The following is an 18,396-nucleotide window of genomic DNA, read 5'->3' as shown; positions in this document are numbered from 1 at the left end:
TTTTCAAATAAATTATCTCTATATCTCGCCGCCCTTAGGATATGGTTGACTTAGTTAACGCAAAATGTTTTGTTCGGAAGGCGCAGCGAAGCCGGCTGGGTTTGGCTAGTGTTCTATAAAAAACAAAAATTTTCCATAAAAATAAAATTTTGACAAAATTTTCTATAAAAATAAAATTTTGACAAAATTTTCTATAAAAATAAAATTTTGACAAAATTTTCTATAAAAATAAAATTTTGACAAAATTTTCTATAAAAATACAATTTTGACAAAATTTTCTATAAAAATAAAATTTTGACAAAATTTTCTATAAAAATAAAATTTTGACAAAATTTTCTATAAAATAAAATTTTACAAAATTTTTCTATAAAAATAAAATGTTGACAAAATTTTTATAGAAATAACATTTTGGCAAAATTTTCTATAAAAATAAAATTTTGACAAAATTTTCTATAAAAATAAAACTTTGACAAAATTTTCTATAAAACTAAAATTTTGACAAAATTTTCTATAAAACTAAAATTTTTAACAAAATTTTCTATAAAACTAAAATTTTGACAAAATTTTCTATAAAAATAAAATGTTGACAAAATTTTCTATAAAAATAAAATTTTGGCAAAATTTTCTATGAAAATAAAATTTTGACGAAATTTTCTATAAAAATAATATTTTGACAAAATTTTCTATAAAAATAAAATTTTGACAAAATTTTCTATAAAAATAAAATTTTGACAAAATTTTTATACAAACACAATTTTACAAAATAAAATTTTGTTTGGTAGTTTTTTTTGGTAAAATTTGCTCCAATTTTTGGTAGATTATTTTTGGCTCGAGTAGCAACAGTGCCCACAAAGCTATCACAAGTTGCACGAAAGTGGCTCTGCAGTAGTCGGAGCTCGTTCACTGCAGATCCAGTATCTTGAGATGATGGTCTCTTTAGTATGTTTTAGTGCCCACCCTAGTGCCCACACTCAAAAATACGGCAGGCCCCAAAAGTCCAACGGATTGATATACGGAAATTTTGCTGACCATTTACGGTAGAAATTAAGCGAGGAACCTCGTTAGTTTAGGGAGTTACAGTGGTGCAATGGTTAGCATGCCCGCCTTGCGTACACAGGGTCGTGAGTTCAATCCCTGCTTCGACCAAACACCAAAAAGTTTTTCAGCGGTGGATTATCCCACCTCAGTAATGCTGGCGACATTTCTTAGTGTTTCAAAGCTTCTATAAGTGGTTTCACTGCCATGTGGAACGCCGTTCGGACTCGGCTATAAAAAGGAAGTCCCTTGTCATTGAGCTTAACATCCCAGCAAAAAAAATTGGAAGTTGTTCCACAAACATTTCTTTTAAAGCCCATCCCAGAATCCCCCATCGAGTTTTTTCAACTTCCGATGCAGTCCTTTTGGACAACTTCACAAACATTTCTGCTAAAGCGCATCGTGGGATCTCCCAATAATTTTTTCCACTTCCGATGCAGTCCTTTTGGACAAGTGCATAAACACTTCTTCTAAAGCACATCTTCGGATCCCCCAATGATTTTTTTCTACTTCCGATGCAGTCCTTGTGGACAAGTATTAGAAAGAAAGCAATCAGGTTATTTTAAGTGCAAATTTTGTACAATTAAATTTTACAAACAAATAGAAAACTAATAAAAAAACTAAAAAAATAGAAATTAATAAAAAAGTAAAAAAAAAATAATAAAAAAAAAATTCATCCCTTCTGGGATTTGAACCTGTGCCGTTTGACTTTTTCGCTTCCATGGAAGTTCTTTTGAGAAGGTTTTGCAAATTACGAGAATTTTTAATTTTTTTTTTGTTGATTTTTAATGGAAAAAATATATTTATACGAAAATATATGCCGAAAATAAAAAATAAAAACGATGCATGTCATAAAAAAATATTTTTTTAGAAAAATATTTATTAAAAAAAAAATTGCCGCTGATGAGATTTGAACCTGCGTTTCTTATTTTTTCGTTCATACTAATAAAGAACATCTCGAAAAGCAATTATAATGTTATTCCTTGGTGTCGTATTGCGATCATATCACAAACATTTGAATTGACCTTTCGACGCTTTATGTTCAATGGCGTTGGTGGCTGAGTGTGCTAAGGCGTTCTGTTATGGTGCCAGCAAACCCAGGTTCAACCCCTGGTCGGGAGCGAACAAATTTTTCAAATTGTAAAAATTAGATAATAGGAAAATAATTGTGTAATAAAACATATGGATGAAAAAAATGAAATTGGTTGAAAAAAATTTTTTTTCGCTTTTTAAATTTCTTCATTCAAATTAACTTCCAGGGCACCACTTCTAAAGCAATGTAAAGGATCCAAAAAGGGAGTACTTCCGTCCTATGACAAGCCCATGTAAAATTCATTGGAGATGATCCAAGTTTGCACTACTTCCGGATCACAGATTGGGGATCCAAACTTCTTTTTTGGAAGCTCTTTTTTTGCTGGGATGGAATCGGGGGTAGCACTCAGTGATAAGAGAGAAGATCGCCACTGTGGTATCAGAAAGAACTGAATTGTCTATGAAAGGCTGAAATATCGGTCTGTCCTATGCCTAACCTAAGGCCCTTAGAAACCACACAGGCACGTTTATATGAACGGGCAAGGAGATCTTGGTAATTCAGAAATCGGACTAGAAATAGGAGCTAAAGACAAAGTGAAGAATTCCTTAAGTTTCTAATAAAAAGAGAAGGACACGATGAAAAGAACAATTCTGGGACAACATGAAACCAAAACGTGATTTAGATGTATATCAACCGACTTGAGACAGTGAATCCAGGATTCTCTTTCCAATCTAACCAAATCATTGCTTATAGCTCACCATAATTTCGTCCTTACTGTATATTTCCTTCAACAAATGGTCCTCCAATGTAGCACTTGCTCTCGCTCATTATCCCCCATAATTAACTTTGAAACAGAAATCAAGTAATTTCAACATGTTCACCAACATGTTGATGTTGTTCGTTTATTTTTGCTTTTTTTTATCCAATTGCCATTGTTTATTTATTCTTCGTTACTTTACATTTTAAGCATGTCATTTGTTAATTGTTTTCTTTTCTGTTTCATTCAACATTTCTTACTTGATATTTTTTTTATTCTATTTTTTTTTTCTTTTGCAGGTTGCAAAATCAATGGACAAATCGTTTTGGAAGGCCAAGAGGTTGTCGGCTCAATCGATGATCGTTGCATGGTATGCCAATGTAAGGATAATCAACTCACCTGTGCCAAGAAAACATGTCCAGTTATACAATGTCCGGTATCAAAACAGAAGCTCTTACCCAACGAATGTTGTCCACGGTGTACCGAACAAAGGGAATTTGTGCCACTGCCGGGTAAGTTGAAAGATGAATTTTGGCCAGTAAAGAAATACTGAGTAGCTGAAAATAAATGGATGGAAGGAAAACGAAATTTATAACATATGTTCTCGAATTGGTATCGAAATTTGGATTGTGAATATTTATGTAAAATCCCATATGTAGAACTTGTTGAGAAGAAGCAAATCTTATGTTGTGACTAAAACCATTTTTATACCCAAAATCGCATGCAGGCTGATATGTAATGCAACAAAGTAAAGCGCAATATTTGTTTCTCATTTTTTTAATTTTCATTGTTCAAAAGTACACAAATATCGGAAAAACATCAGAATCAGTTTTATGTTATTTGTTCGAATTTGCTACCTTTGGCACGAATTATGGCCTTCACACATCCAACAAAGCCATTATATGGCGCACCAAAGTGTCTCTGAGGTATTTTGATCCATTCCCGACAAAGCGCCGTTTTAAGATGATCGACACTTTTGTTATTGACATTTGGTTATGGCCGCCTTGCATACACAGGGCCCAGGGTTCAATCCTAGTTTCTACCGGATCGTGGATTATATCTTCTCAGTAATGTCGACATCGACACGACCCCGTATATACAAGGCTGGAATGCACAGACAGAGTCAAACATTTTTTCAGCGGTGGTAATGCTAGCGACATTTACGAGTGTTTCAAAAGCTTCTCTAAGTGGTTTCACCGTAATGTGGAACGTACTCGGCTATGAAAAGGAAGTCCCTTGCCATTGAGCTAAAAAAAGAATTGAGCAGTGATAAGGAAGAAGTTCACCACTGTGGTATCATAATGAACTGAATAGTCAGGCTCACTTAGACTATTCCTAAACCTAAACTAACCCAGACGAGCAGGCTAGAAATTATAGCAACCTGAAATTGCACGCAGTGTCATGGTTTTGGTGTGGGTGATATGTATCGCAACCACACCCAGAGAAGGAATATGATCACCTCAAACATGTTTCAAGAGCAAAATGTTATTTTTGTATGCTGACCATGTAACATGTTTGTCACTAAAATGTTATTTTCTCGTCAAATATAACCTGCTTGCCGAAATCAGATACATGATTTCCGAGAAAATAACATGGTTGCGAAAATCATGTTACATGGTCACCACCCAAAAATAACATTTTGCTCTTAAAACATGTTTGAGGTGATCATATTCCTTCTCTGGGTGTGGTTGCAATAGATATCACCGACACCATAACGATGACACTGCTTTGAAATCAATAACCGTGTTTCAGAGTTCTTATTCCTATCACTTTTCTAATATCGCCTTACTTACAATGGTCTCACCTCCCCATTTGAGCCCCCATTTAAAATCTTTGAATTAAAACCCTGGTTGGCATTCGAGCCAAAAATAATTTACTAAAATTTATAAAAAAAATTTAACAAAAAACTAAAAAAAATCTTACTTTGGAAAATATTATTTTTATAGAAAAATTTTTTGTTTCTATAGAAATTTTTCTCAACATTTTTTTCTATAGAAATCAAAAATTTAAAAAGAAAATATGGAAAAATTTTAGAAAACTTTATTTCTATGGAAAATTTTGTAAAAAATTTTATTTTTTTTTTTTTCAAAATATTTTTTTCAAAATTTTATTTCTATAGATTTTTGTTCTTCAAAATTTAATTTTTATTGGAAATTTTTTTCAAAGTTGTATTTCTATAGAAAATTTTGTCAAAATTTTATTTCTATAGAAATTTTTCTCAACATTTTATTTCTATAGGAAATTTTGTCAAAACTTTATTTCTATAGGAAATTTTGTCAAAACTTTATTTCTATAGAAAATTGTATTTCCATAAAAAATTTTCTCAAAATTTTATTTCCATAGAAAATTTTCTCAAAATTTTATTTCTATAGAACATTTTGTCACAATTTTATTTCTATAGAAAATTTTCGCAAAATTTTATTTCTATAGAACATTTGTGCAAAATTTTATTTCTATAGAAAATTTTCTCAACACTTTATTTCCATAGAAAATTTTGTCACAATTTTATTTCTATAGAAAATTTTCGCAAAATTTTATTTCTATAGAACATTTGTGCAAAATTTTATTTCTATAGAAAATTTTCTCAAAATTTTATTTCCATAAAAAATTTTCTCAAAATTTTATTTCTATAGAAAATTTTGTCACAATTTTATTTCTATAGAAAATTTTCGCGAAATTTTATTTCTATAGAACATTTGTGCAAAATTTTATTTCCATAGAAAATTTTCGCAAAATTTTATTTCTATAGAAAATTGTATTTCCATAAAAAATTTTCTCAAAATTTTATTTCCATAGAAAATTTTCTCAAAATTTTATTTCTATAGAAAATTTTGTCTCAATTTTATTTCTATAGAAAATTTTCACAAAATTTTATTTCTATAGAACATTTGTGCAAAATTTTATTTCTATAGAACATTTTCTCAAAATTTTATTTCTATAGAAAATTTTCTCAACATTTTATTTCCATAGAAAATTTTGTCACAATTTTATTTCTATAGAAAATTTTCGCAAAATTTTATTTCTATAGAACATTTGTGCAAAATTTTATTTCTATAGAAAATTTTCTCAAAATTTTATTTCTATAGAACATTTTCTCAACATTTTATTTCCATAGTAAATTTTGTCACAATTTTATTTCTATAGAAAATTTTCGCAAAATTTTATTTCTATAGAAAATTGTATTTCCATAAAAAATTTTCTCAAAATTTTATTTCCATAGAAAATGTTCTCAAAATTTTATTTCCATAAAAAATTTTCTCAAAATTTTATTTCCATAGAAAATTTTCTCAAAATTTTATTTCTATAGAAAATTTTGTCTCAATTTTATTTCTATAGAAAATTTTCACAAAATTTTATTTCTATAGAACATTTGTGCAAAATTTTATTTCTATAGAAAATTTTGTCAAAATTTTATTTCTATAGAAAATTTTGTCAAAATTTTATTTCTATAGAAAATTTTGTCACAATTTTATTTCTATAGAAAATTTTCACAAAATTTTATTTCTATAGAACATTTGTGCAAAATTTTATTTTTATAGAAAATTTTCTCAAAATTTTATTTCTATAGAACATTTTCTCAACATTTTATTTCCATAGAAAATTTTTTCACAATTTTATTTCTATAGAAAATTGTATTTCCATAAAAAATTTTCTCAAAATTTTATTTCCATAGAAAATTTTCTCAAAATTTTATTTCTATAGAAAATTTTGTCAAAATTTTATTTCTATAGAAAATTTTGTCAAAATTTTATTTCTATAGAAAATTTTGTCACAATTTTATTTCTATAGAAAATTTTCTCAAAATTTTATTTCTATAGAAAATTTTCTCAACATTTTATTTCCATAGAAAATGTTCTCAAAACTTTATTTCCATAGAAAATTTTCTCAAAATTTTATTTCTATAGAAAATTTTGTCACAATTTTATTTCTATAGAAGATTTTCGCAAAATTTTATTTCTATAGAAAATTTTCTCAACATTTTTTTTTCTATAGAAAATTTTAATAATATAGAACACTTTTAGAAAACTTTATTTCTATGGAAAATTTTGTAAAAAATTTTATTTTTTTTTTCAATTTTTTTTAAATATTTTTTTAAATTTTATTTTTATAGATTTTTTTTCTTTAAAATTTAATTTTTATTGGACATTTTTTTCAAAGTTTTAATAATATAGAACACTTTTAGAAAACTTTATGTCTATGGAAAATTTCGTAAAAAATTTTATTTTTTTCAATTTTTTTTTTTTAAATATTTTTTTCAAAATTTTATTTCTATAGATTTTTTTTTCTTTAAAATTTAATTTTTATTGGACATTTTTTTCAAACTTGTATTTCTATAGAAAATTTTATCAAAATTGTATTTCTATAGAAAATTTTCTCAACATTTTATTTCTATAGGAAATTTTTGTCAAAATTTTATTTCTATAGAAAAATATAAAATTTTATCAACATTTTTTTCTATAGAAAAGTTATTTCAAAATTTTATTTCTATAGAAAATTTATGAAGTACCTCTTATTTGGAGAGGAATATTTTACAAAATCTACCAAAACAAACAAGAGTTCTACCAATCTACCAACAGTAAAAATTGCAACATTTTTGGTAGATTAGGATTAGATTAGGTTAGGTGGCTGCCCGATGTATCAGGCTCACTTAGACTATTCAGTCCATTGTGATACTTCTCTCTTATCACTGAGTGCTGCCCGATTAAGCTCAATGACAAGAGTCCGAACGGCGTTCCACATTGCAGTGAAACCACTTAGAGAAGCTTTGAAACACTCAGTAACCAGCATTACTGAGGTGGGATAATCCACCGCTGAAAAACTTTTTGGTGTTCGGTCGAAGCAGGAATCGAACCCACGACCTTGTGTATGCAAGGCGGGCATGCTAACCATTGCACCACGGTGGCTCCCGTGAATTCAATCATGATTAAAACCCTGCTAGTCTTTATCCTTAAATATCGCATTAAATTACTGAGTTGTAACTTTCTCTTTCTCTCTTTTGCTCCTTTTTCCAGGAAAATGCTTTTTCACCAATAAAGTTTTCCACGATAAAATCCAATTTATGCCCGATCGTTGTACCAATTGCACCTGCAGTAACGGCACGAGTATTTGTGATCGTAAGACCTGCCCCATACTCGAATGTTCACCCGAATATCAGGAAATGGATGGCTGTTGTCCGCGCTGTATAACATCTGAGGTACGATCTGAATGCATCTACAATGGTGTAACGTATCAGACAAACGACACATGGAATGTAAGTCCGTGTCGCTCGTGTCGTTGTACGGGAGGTTCTATACGATGTTCCGAAAGACGATGTACAGCTGTGAAATGTCGCTCAAATGAAGAGAAGAAGGTATTGCCGGGTGAATGTTGTCCCAAGTGCATAGAAACTGCGGGGACATGTACCGTTTTTGGGGATCCCCATTTTAAGACATTCGATGGAAAATTCTTTAGTTTCCAGGGGTCATGCAAATACCTTCTGGCCGCCGATTGCCACGATAGGACATTCGCCATACGTCTAACCAATGATGGACGCGGCACAAAACGATCATCATGGGCCAAAACTGTTACGCTAAAAATGAAAGGTATCCGTGTGAATTTGGGTCAAATGCAACGTGTTAAGGTCAATGGAAGTCGTGTCAGTTTACCCTATTCCTCTGGGCCGATAACCAGCATAGAAAAACTCAAAGAGACCATTATGCTGAAAACGGAGTTGGGTTTGGCCATAGAATGGGATGGCAACAATTACCTACAGGTCACTGTACCCTCAAGCTACAAGAATCATATGTGTGGCCTTTGTGGCAATTACAATGGATGGATTCGTGATGATCTCACCAGTCGTGATGGTGTCAATCATACAGAGGCTTGGCGTTTTGCCAATTCCTGGAAAGTTGGTGGACCCAAGGCCTGTTCAAGACGCAAAGAAAACATTGCCGTTCAACCCACCTGTAAGCAGCGTAAATCGAATGCCCTGTGTCGTCCATTGCGTGAGTCTGAAGTATTCGGTTACTGTGATAGTAGAGTTAATCCCAAAAATTATCATGATTCGTGTAAAATGGATGTGTGTGATTGTCCCACCGGTATGTGTCATTGTGACAGTTTTGCTGCCTATGCTCGTGAATGTCAGCGTTTGGGCGTTAAGTTGCCCGATTGGCGCACCTCGACATTCTGTCCCCATGGTCAATGGAAGCGTGACTTTAATGTCACTCTCAAAATGCTAGCGAATAATTACTACTATGGTGATTTACGCTTTCTACAGACTCAAAATAAAATGCGTCCCAGAGATCGACGTCGTAAATTGGAGGAGCAACAGCATCAGCATAATCAATTGCTGCAAAGGGATCTACTAACGAAGCATGTCCCCAAAAATCTTTTGATTTCGAAATCACCAGATCGAACACCACCGCCATTACATTAGGCAGTTAAAATTTTGAGAATATGAAATTGAAGATGGTGAAGAAATAATGGCTGCAGCCAATGTTATTAACCGCGATGGAGGAAGGGAGGATGTAAAAGCTTGAAAAAAGCTTTACGGTTTTGTAAACTATTTCAGTAGCTATAGATGAATATGTTTGAATTATTCCATAATTTCTAGGGAGGGAGTAAACGATGAAACATATATGTATTCATATTCTTCTTAAAAGCTTATTGAGAAGCTTTTATAGTTAAGAGTGTTTTGTTTTGTTATGAAATTGAGTTTTAGAAAAATCGAAATCTAAATTCACGGTTGGTTTCCCAAGCTTTTATTATCAAAAGCTCCGGAGAATGGTGTTATAAGGAATTATTTAAAGATCTTACGAAAAAAAACAAAATCCTTAGGATGGAGGGTCGCTGATATGCAATTTAACAAATTTAAAAAATATATTTTGTAAATTTTATTCTTCAAAAGCAAAGAATCTCAGAAATAACATCAAATTTTAGAAGCAGTTTACCAAAAGTGTTCACTAATAAATTACGTTCCAAAATCGTGAACGGACGGTAACAAAATGAAACGGAAACGGAAAAGTTCACGAAAAATCAAAACGGAATGTTCACGATTTCGTCCACGGACGTTAACGATTTCATGAACGTCTTTCGTATTTTTTTGGTCATGGAAAGTATTAAAATATTCGCTAAATGTTAACGCGTATGGGGCAGACATTCCACATTCGAGTCACGGAAGCGGCATTTTTTATAAATTCGTAACCATTTCAGATCATGAACGCTGGTTGTTGTTTTGACAACGCATGGTGTCATATCGTTGTCAGAATGACACCTTCTCCGTTTGACACCACATGTGTGATGATTCACTTTCATGGGCGGATCGTTTTGAAACATGCACGCCGTTTATGATTTTTTCTATGTTGGTACCCGACTCTATCGTCGACATACATAACCCTGGCTGTTCGTCAGTCCGTCCGTCTTTTCATCTATTTCAAAATATACAAGTCGGCTGATATGCAATGCAAAAAAGTAAAGTGCTAGTTTTTTTTAATTTTTTCTTTCAACATCAAAAATAAAATTTTAGAATCAGTTCAGATTTGTTAGAATTGGCTACCTTCGGCACGAATTATGGCCTTCTTTGATGGTCGACAAAGCCATCACACGCTGCACGAAATTGGCTCTGCGGTGAAGAACCGCCATTCCCGGTGATGAGCCATATTGAGTTGATCGACACATTGGTATCTTTTAGAGCTGACCTTACTCGACAAAATGTCTCAGGCGCGAAAATCCAACGGATTGAAATACGGAGATTTTGGTGACCATTATTCATTAGGAATGAAGCAAGGAAACTCCTATCTAAGCCATTCATAGTTGACGGATGCTGAGAACGATGGTGCTGAGTCCTGTTGGAATGACCATGGGCTGAGGCCGAAATGTTTGTCTGCCCAGGTCTTCAATACTGCCTTTGCAACACTTTTTCCGATATTATTCGGCATCCCTATCCCAGATGTCCCAGAAGCAAAAGTCCAACAGATTGAGATCCGGCGATTTTGGTAGTCATTATGCGCTAGAAACAAAGTGAGGAACCTCCTTTTTAAACCTTGGGTGGAAACACAAAACATGACGACCCATCAAAGGACAATAAAGGAGATGGTCGTTGAACAGGCGAATCCATGATCGTATACCTGAGTTGGCCATAGCTAGCAAGTGTAACATTCTGTCGCCTGTAAAATAGTCCTGGAAGAATGGGTTCCTAGAATAGATACCAGAGGGAATTAAATGCTACACCAATGAGTGGGAAGACGGTACAATGAGTGGGAAGACGGTACAGTTATTCTATTCCAATTACCGAACTACAGCACAATCCTGCAGGTAGACACGCTGCACGAAATTGGCTCTCCGGTGAAGAACCGTCATTCTCGGTGATGCGCCATATTGAGGTGATCGACACATTGGTATCTTTTAGTGCTGACCTTACTCGACAAAATGCCCCAGGCGCGAAAATCCAATGGATTGAAAAAAACGGAGATTTTGGTAACCATTATTCATTAGAAACGAAGCAAGGAACCTGCTATCTGAGCCATTCTCAGTTGACGAGTGCTGAGAACGATGGTGCTGAGTCCTGTTGGAATGGCCATGGGCTGAGGCTGCCCAGGTCTTCAATACTGCCTTTGGAAAACTTTTTCCGATATTATTCGGCATTAATTTCGACCTATCCCAGATGTCCCAGAAGCAAAAGTTCAACGAATTGAGATCCGGCGATTTTGGTGGTCATTGTGCGCTAGAGACAAAGTGAGGATCCTCCTTTTTAAACCTTGGATGGAAACACAAAACATGACGACCCATCAAAGGATAATAAAGGAGATGGTCGTTGAACAGGCAAGTACCGGTAAAATCCATGATCGTATACCTGCGTTGGCCATAGTTGACAAGTGTAACATTCTGTCGCTTGTAAAATGGGCCTGGGAGAATGGGATCCCAGAACTGATACCAGAGGAAAATAACTGCTACACCAATGGATCGAAGATGATTGAGAAGACGGGATTGGGGTATATGTGGAGGGCTTGGATACCGTTATACTATTCCATTTACCGAACTACAGCACAATCCTGCAGGTAGACGTGCGTACCATAAAGTTATGTGTTATACCACAAAACGTTAACATTTTCACCAGAGGCCAATGAAGGCAATGTCAGACATTACGCTTCGATAGCGATCCGTATTGGAATACAAAAGTATGATCGAGGAATACTCCAAATGCAGTAGGATCCTCAGTAGGGTGCCGGGACATGTCGGAATAAGAGGAAACGTAAAGACTAATGAACTGATGATAAGAGCTGGGTCACGTAGGGGAGTGAAGTGAAGAGAACGCAAAACCGAAAGAGGCCACAGAGACAGAATTGGAGGAATGGGTACGAGAAACACATAAATCGATGTGGACCAATGCAACGATCGGAAGGACGTCGAAAACACTGTGGGGTGTCTCGATAAGAAAAAGACTTGGAGAACTTCTTAAGGAAAGTAGGACGACAATCAGGACGACCGTGGGAATAATGACCGGGCACCTAGAATTGGGAGCACATCTGTGCCCAGCGGAGGATGTACACGCAGCATCCGCCGTGTCGTGTTTTGATGATGATGATGAGACCTTGGAGCACTACCATTGTCACTAACCTGTCTATACTCTACAGCTTGGAAACAGGGACTGACAAAAAAATTAGGAAATTCATTGGGGACACTGAGTTTCTGGAATAAAAGGAAGGGACAGCGAAAAGAAGAATTTAGATTGCACAAAAAAAAACTATGTCAGCCAACATTTTTTCACCGGGAGCCAGCGTGGTGTAATGGTTAGCATGCCCGCCTTGCACACACAAGGTCGTGGGTTCGTTTCCTGCTTCGACCGAACACCTCATTTCTGAGGGTTTCAAAGCTTCTGTAAGTGGTTTCACTGCAATGTGGAACGCCGTTCGGACTCGGCTATAAAAAGGAGGTCCCTTGTCATTGAGCTTAACATGGAATCGGGCAGCACTCAGTGATAAGAGAGAAGTTCACCAATGTGGTATCACGATAGACTGAATAGTCTAAGTGAGCCTGATACATCGGGCTGCCATCTAACCTAACCTAACATTTTTTCAACCTAAAGACTGTTGAGTGCAATGGCGATGGAGTTCAACAGAAATCTTTTTTTTTTCTGTCCAGGACTTTAATACTGTCTTTAAGACATTTTGGCGTTACGACGGCTCACATCATTACCACGGGTGGCACTTGAACTCTTGGGGCCAATCGAATGTGTAAATTTTCAGCCGACCCGATCATTTTGCTTGTTCACAAACTTCTCAATTTGGTATCATTTCACCTCAGAGAAAACTAAATTCGTTAACAAGCCACTTTTGGGCAAGCGAAGCCAACATTTTTTGTGCATCGTTGAACTCTTGAGATTTTTGGAACTTCAATGGCTTTGATCCAAGCTTTGATTCCAATATGTGTTGCATTCGTTCTCGCAATGTGTTCAGCTCACGAACAAGTTTTCTAGCACTGCTGCATGGATTTCGATCAAATCTGGCCTTCACTTTTCGGATCATTTCTAGTGTTATTACCGTTTTTTGTTGACTTTTTGGACGCGATGTAAAATTCACGAAAATTGTTCCAATTAAAATTTTAATTGAGTTTTAAAAAAATATTCAATTTAATTGATTCAACAAATTTTTTTAACTGAAACAAAAATCAATCAAAAAAATTAATAGTATCAATTAATTTTTTTATTGGATCAATTAATTTTTTAATTGATACTATCATTTCTATGATTGAAGACATTTCAATTAAAAAATTAATTGGATCACTTAATTTCGTGATTGAATTAAAATTTTTTTTTTGTGTGCACTATCACGGTAAACAAAAAATTTATTGACATTTAAATGCGGAAGAGTTCCAACGATAGTTACTTGTGATTTTCGAGCCAATAAATAAGAAGCAATCAAACTATCACGCTTGAATTCCATTAATAATAAATTTTCTGAATGCAAAATGCTTTTATAACATTGTAAACAATAAAATTAATTTTCGCTACAATAAATCTGTGAACTGTCAGACGTGCAGCTTATAAGCTAAAGTTGGTTACAATACATATCAGCTACCCTGTATAGTAAAGGTGCAAGAGGTGTAAAATTGGGAAGCTTCTGATGTTGAATAATTTAAAAACAAAGCGTTATGTGAGAGCAAAATCAATTTTACAAAAACGTACACAGAAAAAAATAAATTTTGTCTTTCAATAACGAAACTATTCAATCCAATTAATATTTAATAGAAATTTCTGCAATCACAGAAATATCAGGATCAATCGCGATGGCCAATTAATAAATTAATTGATCCAATTAAAAAATTAATTAATTAATTCTGTTCACAGAAAAAAATTGACAATAAAATTTTTTCAATTAAAATTTTAATTGAGTTTTAAAAAAATATTCAATTACAAATGATTCAACAAATTTTTTAATTGAAACAAAAATCAACCACAAAAATTAGTTGTTTCAATTAATTTTTTAATTGGATCAACTAATTTTTAATTGACTCTGATGATTGATACTATCATTTCTGTGATTGAAGTGATTTCAATTAAAAATTAATTGGATAAATAAATTTCGTGCTTGAATACAAGAAATAATATTTTTTTGAAATTCAATTAAAATTTTCAGTGAAACAATTTTGGCAATATTATTTTCTTTGTAGACTGAAGGCATAGTTTTCTATTTGGCGGAACAAAATTTTAGACAAACGAAAGATTTTATTTTAGACTAAAAAATTTATTGCAAATATTGTCAAAAACAGATTTATTTTTTCTTAAAGAAAATATTTTTATTTATTTTTTTTTTTTTGGTTTAAAGAATTTCGGTTGTTTAAAATTTTGTTCCGGAGGAGATTATTGTTATATAAACAATGATTTTTGAATTTATACCCACAGCACCATCTACAATAAACCTTCAAACTATTTTATCATCAAATCAAATTTCAAAGAAATTACAAAAGATCTTTGACAAAAATCCTAATAAACCATATTTCCATTAAAGTGTGAACAAAACTAGAATCCCTTCTGATACAGGGAATAATTCAAACATTTCAAACTTGAAAAAAAGAGCATATTGCTTTTTTGTATAGTTTTTTTTATTTATATATAAATATAAGCTGTTTTCATATAATTTTATACATTTTTTTTTTGTAATAGCTAAAGTTTTTGTTTTTATTTTTTTAAGCTATAGATGTATATGAATGTTTCGCATTGACTCTCTTATAAATCGAATTGGATATTTTTTTCCGCATAAAATTACTGGCTGGTCTAGTGGGAAAGTGAAATGAAAAAAAGAGTTTTCTTTTTGTAAGAAATAAAAAAAAAAATAATTAAGACAAACGAAATTTCCTTTTTTCGTAAAAAAAAAATATTTTCTTTTAAAATAAATAAAAAAAAAAATTGGAGACAATCGTATGATTGTTTCATGATTTTGAATATTTGCTACTGAAAATAATACTTTCTAATATGGGAGAATTTCGTCTATAATTTCAATGAAGAATTTTATTTTCTAAGGAACAAAAACAATTTTGACAAACAAAGTTTCCTTTTTTTTGTTAAAATAATTTCTTTAAAAATGTTTTCTTTAAAAATAAATAAAACAAATTAGAGATTGTATTATCGCTTGTCATGAATTCCAGTTTAAGATAATATTTAGTAAAAAAGGAGAATTTCGTTTATCTAAAATTTCGTTTCGGAGGAAAGTATTTTTTCGTTTGGCTGTATTCAAACTATTACAAAAAGTCATCGCACACAAAAAATACTTTTCTGATTCAATCAAGAAATTAATTGATCCAATTAATTATAATGTCTTCAATCACAGAAATGATAGTATCAATTAAAAATTAATTGAAAGTCAATTAAAAAATTAATTGATGCAATTAAAAAAAAAATTGATAATATTATTTTTTTTTGATTGAGTTTTGTTGCAATCAAAAAACTTATTGAATCAATTAAACTTTTAATTTAATATTTTTTGAAATTCAATTAAGGGTTTAATTGGAAAAATTTCGGTGAAATTTTTTTTATGGAAAAGGAAAAATTTAAAATTGTAAAATTCGTTTATAGAGTACACTGAAAAAGAAAATTTCTTTTCTGAGAAACGAAATTTTAGACAAACAAAGTTTTCTTTTGACACTAATAAATTACGTTTAAAAGCTAATTAGAAATGATTGGAGGCCGTTGATGCAACGAATGTCATAAATTCGAATTTAAGAAATTTTTTTTTTACAACAAAAAGGAATTGTTTTTTTTTTGTATAAAATTTCGCATTGAAGAGAAAAATTTTCTTGTTTAGAATTTCGTTTGTCTGAAATTTAATAATTATGTGGAAAATAATTGTGGAATTTCGTCTGTCCGTTGCAGAAGATCACCAAGAAAAAATTATAAAAATTGGCTCGTTACACAGAAAACAATTTTTTGAAAAATGATTGGAGACCGTTGATGCAACGAATGTCATAAATTCGAATTTAAGAATTTTTTTTACAACAAAAAGGAATTGTTTTTTTTTTTTTTTTGTATAAAATTTCGCATTGAAGAAAAAAGTTTTCTTTTTTAGAATTTCGTTTGTCTGAAACTTAATTTGGAGGAAAATAATTGTGGAATTTCGTCTGTCCGTTGCAGAAGATCACCAAGAAAAAATTATAAAAATTGGCTCGTTACAAAGAAAAAATTTTTTTTTAAATTTTTCCAATTAAAATCTTGAGTTTTAAAAAATATTCAATTAAAAATTTAATTGATTCCACAAATTTTTTTTTATTGAAATAAAATATTTCTTTTCATTGAAGACATTTCAATTAAAAAATTAATTGGATCTATTAATTTCGTGATTGAATCAGAAAAATATTTTTTTTGTGTGTACAATTTCTGTTTTCTTTATGAGTAAATATATCTGAATTTATGACATTCGTTGCAACGAAAATAAATCTTTTAGCTTTAAAGAAATTTCCCCCAAAATGAAATTTTAAACAAACGAAATTCCTCCCAAATGATATTTTAGAAATATCATTTGGGAGGAATTTGGTTTGTTTAAAATTTCATTTTGGGGGAAATTTCTTTAAAGCTAAAAGATTTATTTTCGTTGCAACGAATGTCATAAAATCAGATATATTTACTCATAAAGAAAACGCTTTGTAACAAAGGGTATTTCGTTTGTCTAAAATTTCCTTTCGGAGGACAATATATTTTCTTTGAATGCAGATCGTGGTTACGATCTCCTAAATTATCCTGACTTTCTAAAATTATATCAAAAATTTTTATTTTTTTTGTTTTCATTTAAACTACAAACAGCCAAATATTTAAAATCGAAAAAGAAATTAATAAAATATATATATTTTTATTTAAAACAAAAAAAAACTAAGTGTTCTTAAATATTACAAGAAGCCTACAATATATACTTATTAACTTTAAGCGAAACATATAATAGATCTCAATTAATATTTAATTAATTATTATTTTCGAAATATACTATAAAAAATTTAATATTTAAAACATTAATACAATATATATAATTTAAATAATTTAGGCTTAATTCATCAAATAATTTGTACTTATTCTATACACACACACACACACATACACAATTATTTTCATAAGAAAAACAAACAAATTATATTTGTGGTTAATATACAATAAAATAAATATACATATATTTTCTTTTTAAATAAAATATTATGAAAAAAACTTTAAAATATTTTAGAAAGACTTAATAGTACAATGGGGACAAAAACTAAATAATCATTCATATGTTATTATTTTGCAGGAAATTAAAATTTGTTTGCAGATTATCACAAGCCAAGAAGGAATATGATCACTTCAAAGATTTTTCAATAGCATATTTCTTTTTTGTTGAAAAATTATTTTTTTTAATGTGCTTGGCGAAATCATATAGTTTAATCTGCGAGCAAATAATATTGTTGCGACAAACATATTACATGGTCAAATTTGACAAATCAACTTTAATTTACTAATCGATTTTTGACATTGGCCTAAGTCGACTGATTGACTACTAAATAAAGAAAAAGTAAAAAAATCGAATTGGAATGCATACAAAGGGAATAAGATGCAAATATTTCTGGTAACTCTGTTAACTGAGAATATATATTGACGACATTTAAACAAAACAAATTGCTTGAAAAAACATATGTAGTTTAACCTAAAAAAAAAAACAATCTTTTAAAAATCTGAATGTCAAATCGACGTTTCCAAAAAATCGAAATCTCGAATTTTTTTTCAAATTCAATATATGAAAAAATTTGAATAATCGAAATTTTAATACCGCGCAGAAAAAATTTCACGAAAATTTTTCCAATTAAAATTTTAGTTGAGTTTTAAAAAATATTCAATTAAAAATTTAATTGATTCAACAAATTTTTTAATTGAAACAAAAATCAATCACAAGAATTAATAGTATCAAATAATTTTTTAATTGGAGCAATTAATTTTTTAATTGACCTTCAATTAATTTTTTAATTGACCTTCAATTAATTTTTTAATTGATACTATCATTTCTGTGATTGAAGACATTTCAATTAAAAAATTAATTGGATCAATTAATGTCGTGATTGAATCAGAAAAAAAAAATTTGTGTGC

General features: G+C 31.0%; 1 protein-coding gene across 1 annotated transcript in view; it reads left to right on the top strand.

The window, feature by feature from the left end:
• Positions 1-14,073, top strand: part of cv-2 (crosveinless 2-secreting protein) — a 234,315-nt gene extending 220,242 nt beyond the window's left edge. Inside the window, exons 6-7 of the mRNA XM_075311125.1 lie at positions 3,125-3,337; positions 7,838-14,073. Of these exons, the coding sequence (XP_075167240.1) occupies positions 3,125-3,337; positions 7,838-9,240 (1,616 nt within the window). The 3' untranslated portion in view covers positions 9,241-14,073. The remainder of the gene's footprint in view (positions 1-3,124; positions 3,338-7,837) is intronic.
• Positions 14,074-18,396: the final 4,323 nt, after the last annotated feature.

Source organism: Haematobia irritans, chromosome 5 (genome assembly GCF_050003625.1).
Source record: "Haematobia irritans isolate KBUSLIRL chromosome 5, ASM5000362v1, whole genome shotgun sequence".
Classification (NCBI taxonomy): Eukaryota; Metazoa; Arthropoda; class Insecta; order Diptera; family Muscidae; genus Haematobia; species Haematobia irritans.
This window is presented reverse-complemented; position numbering and strand designations above follow the sequence as displayed.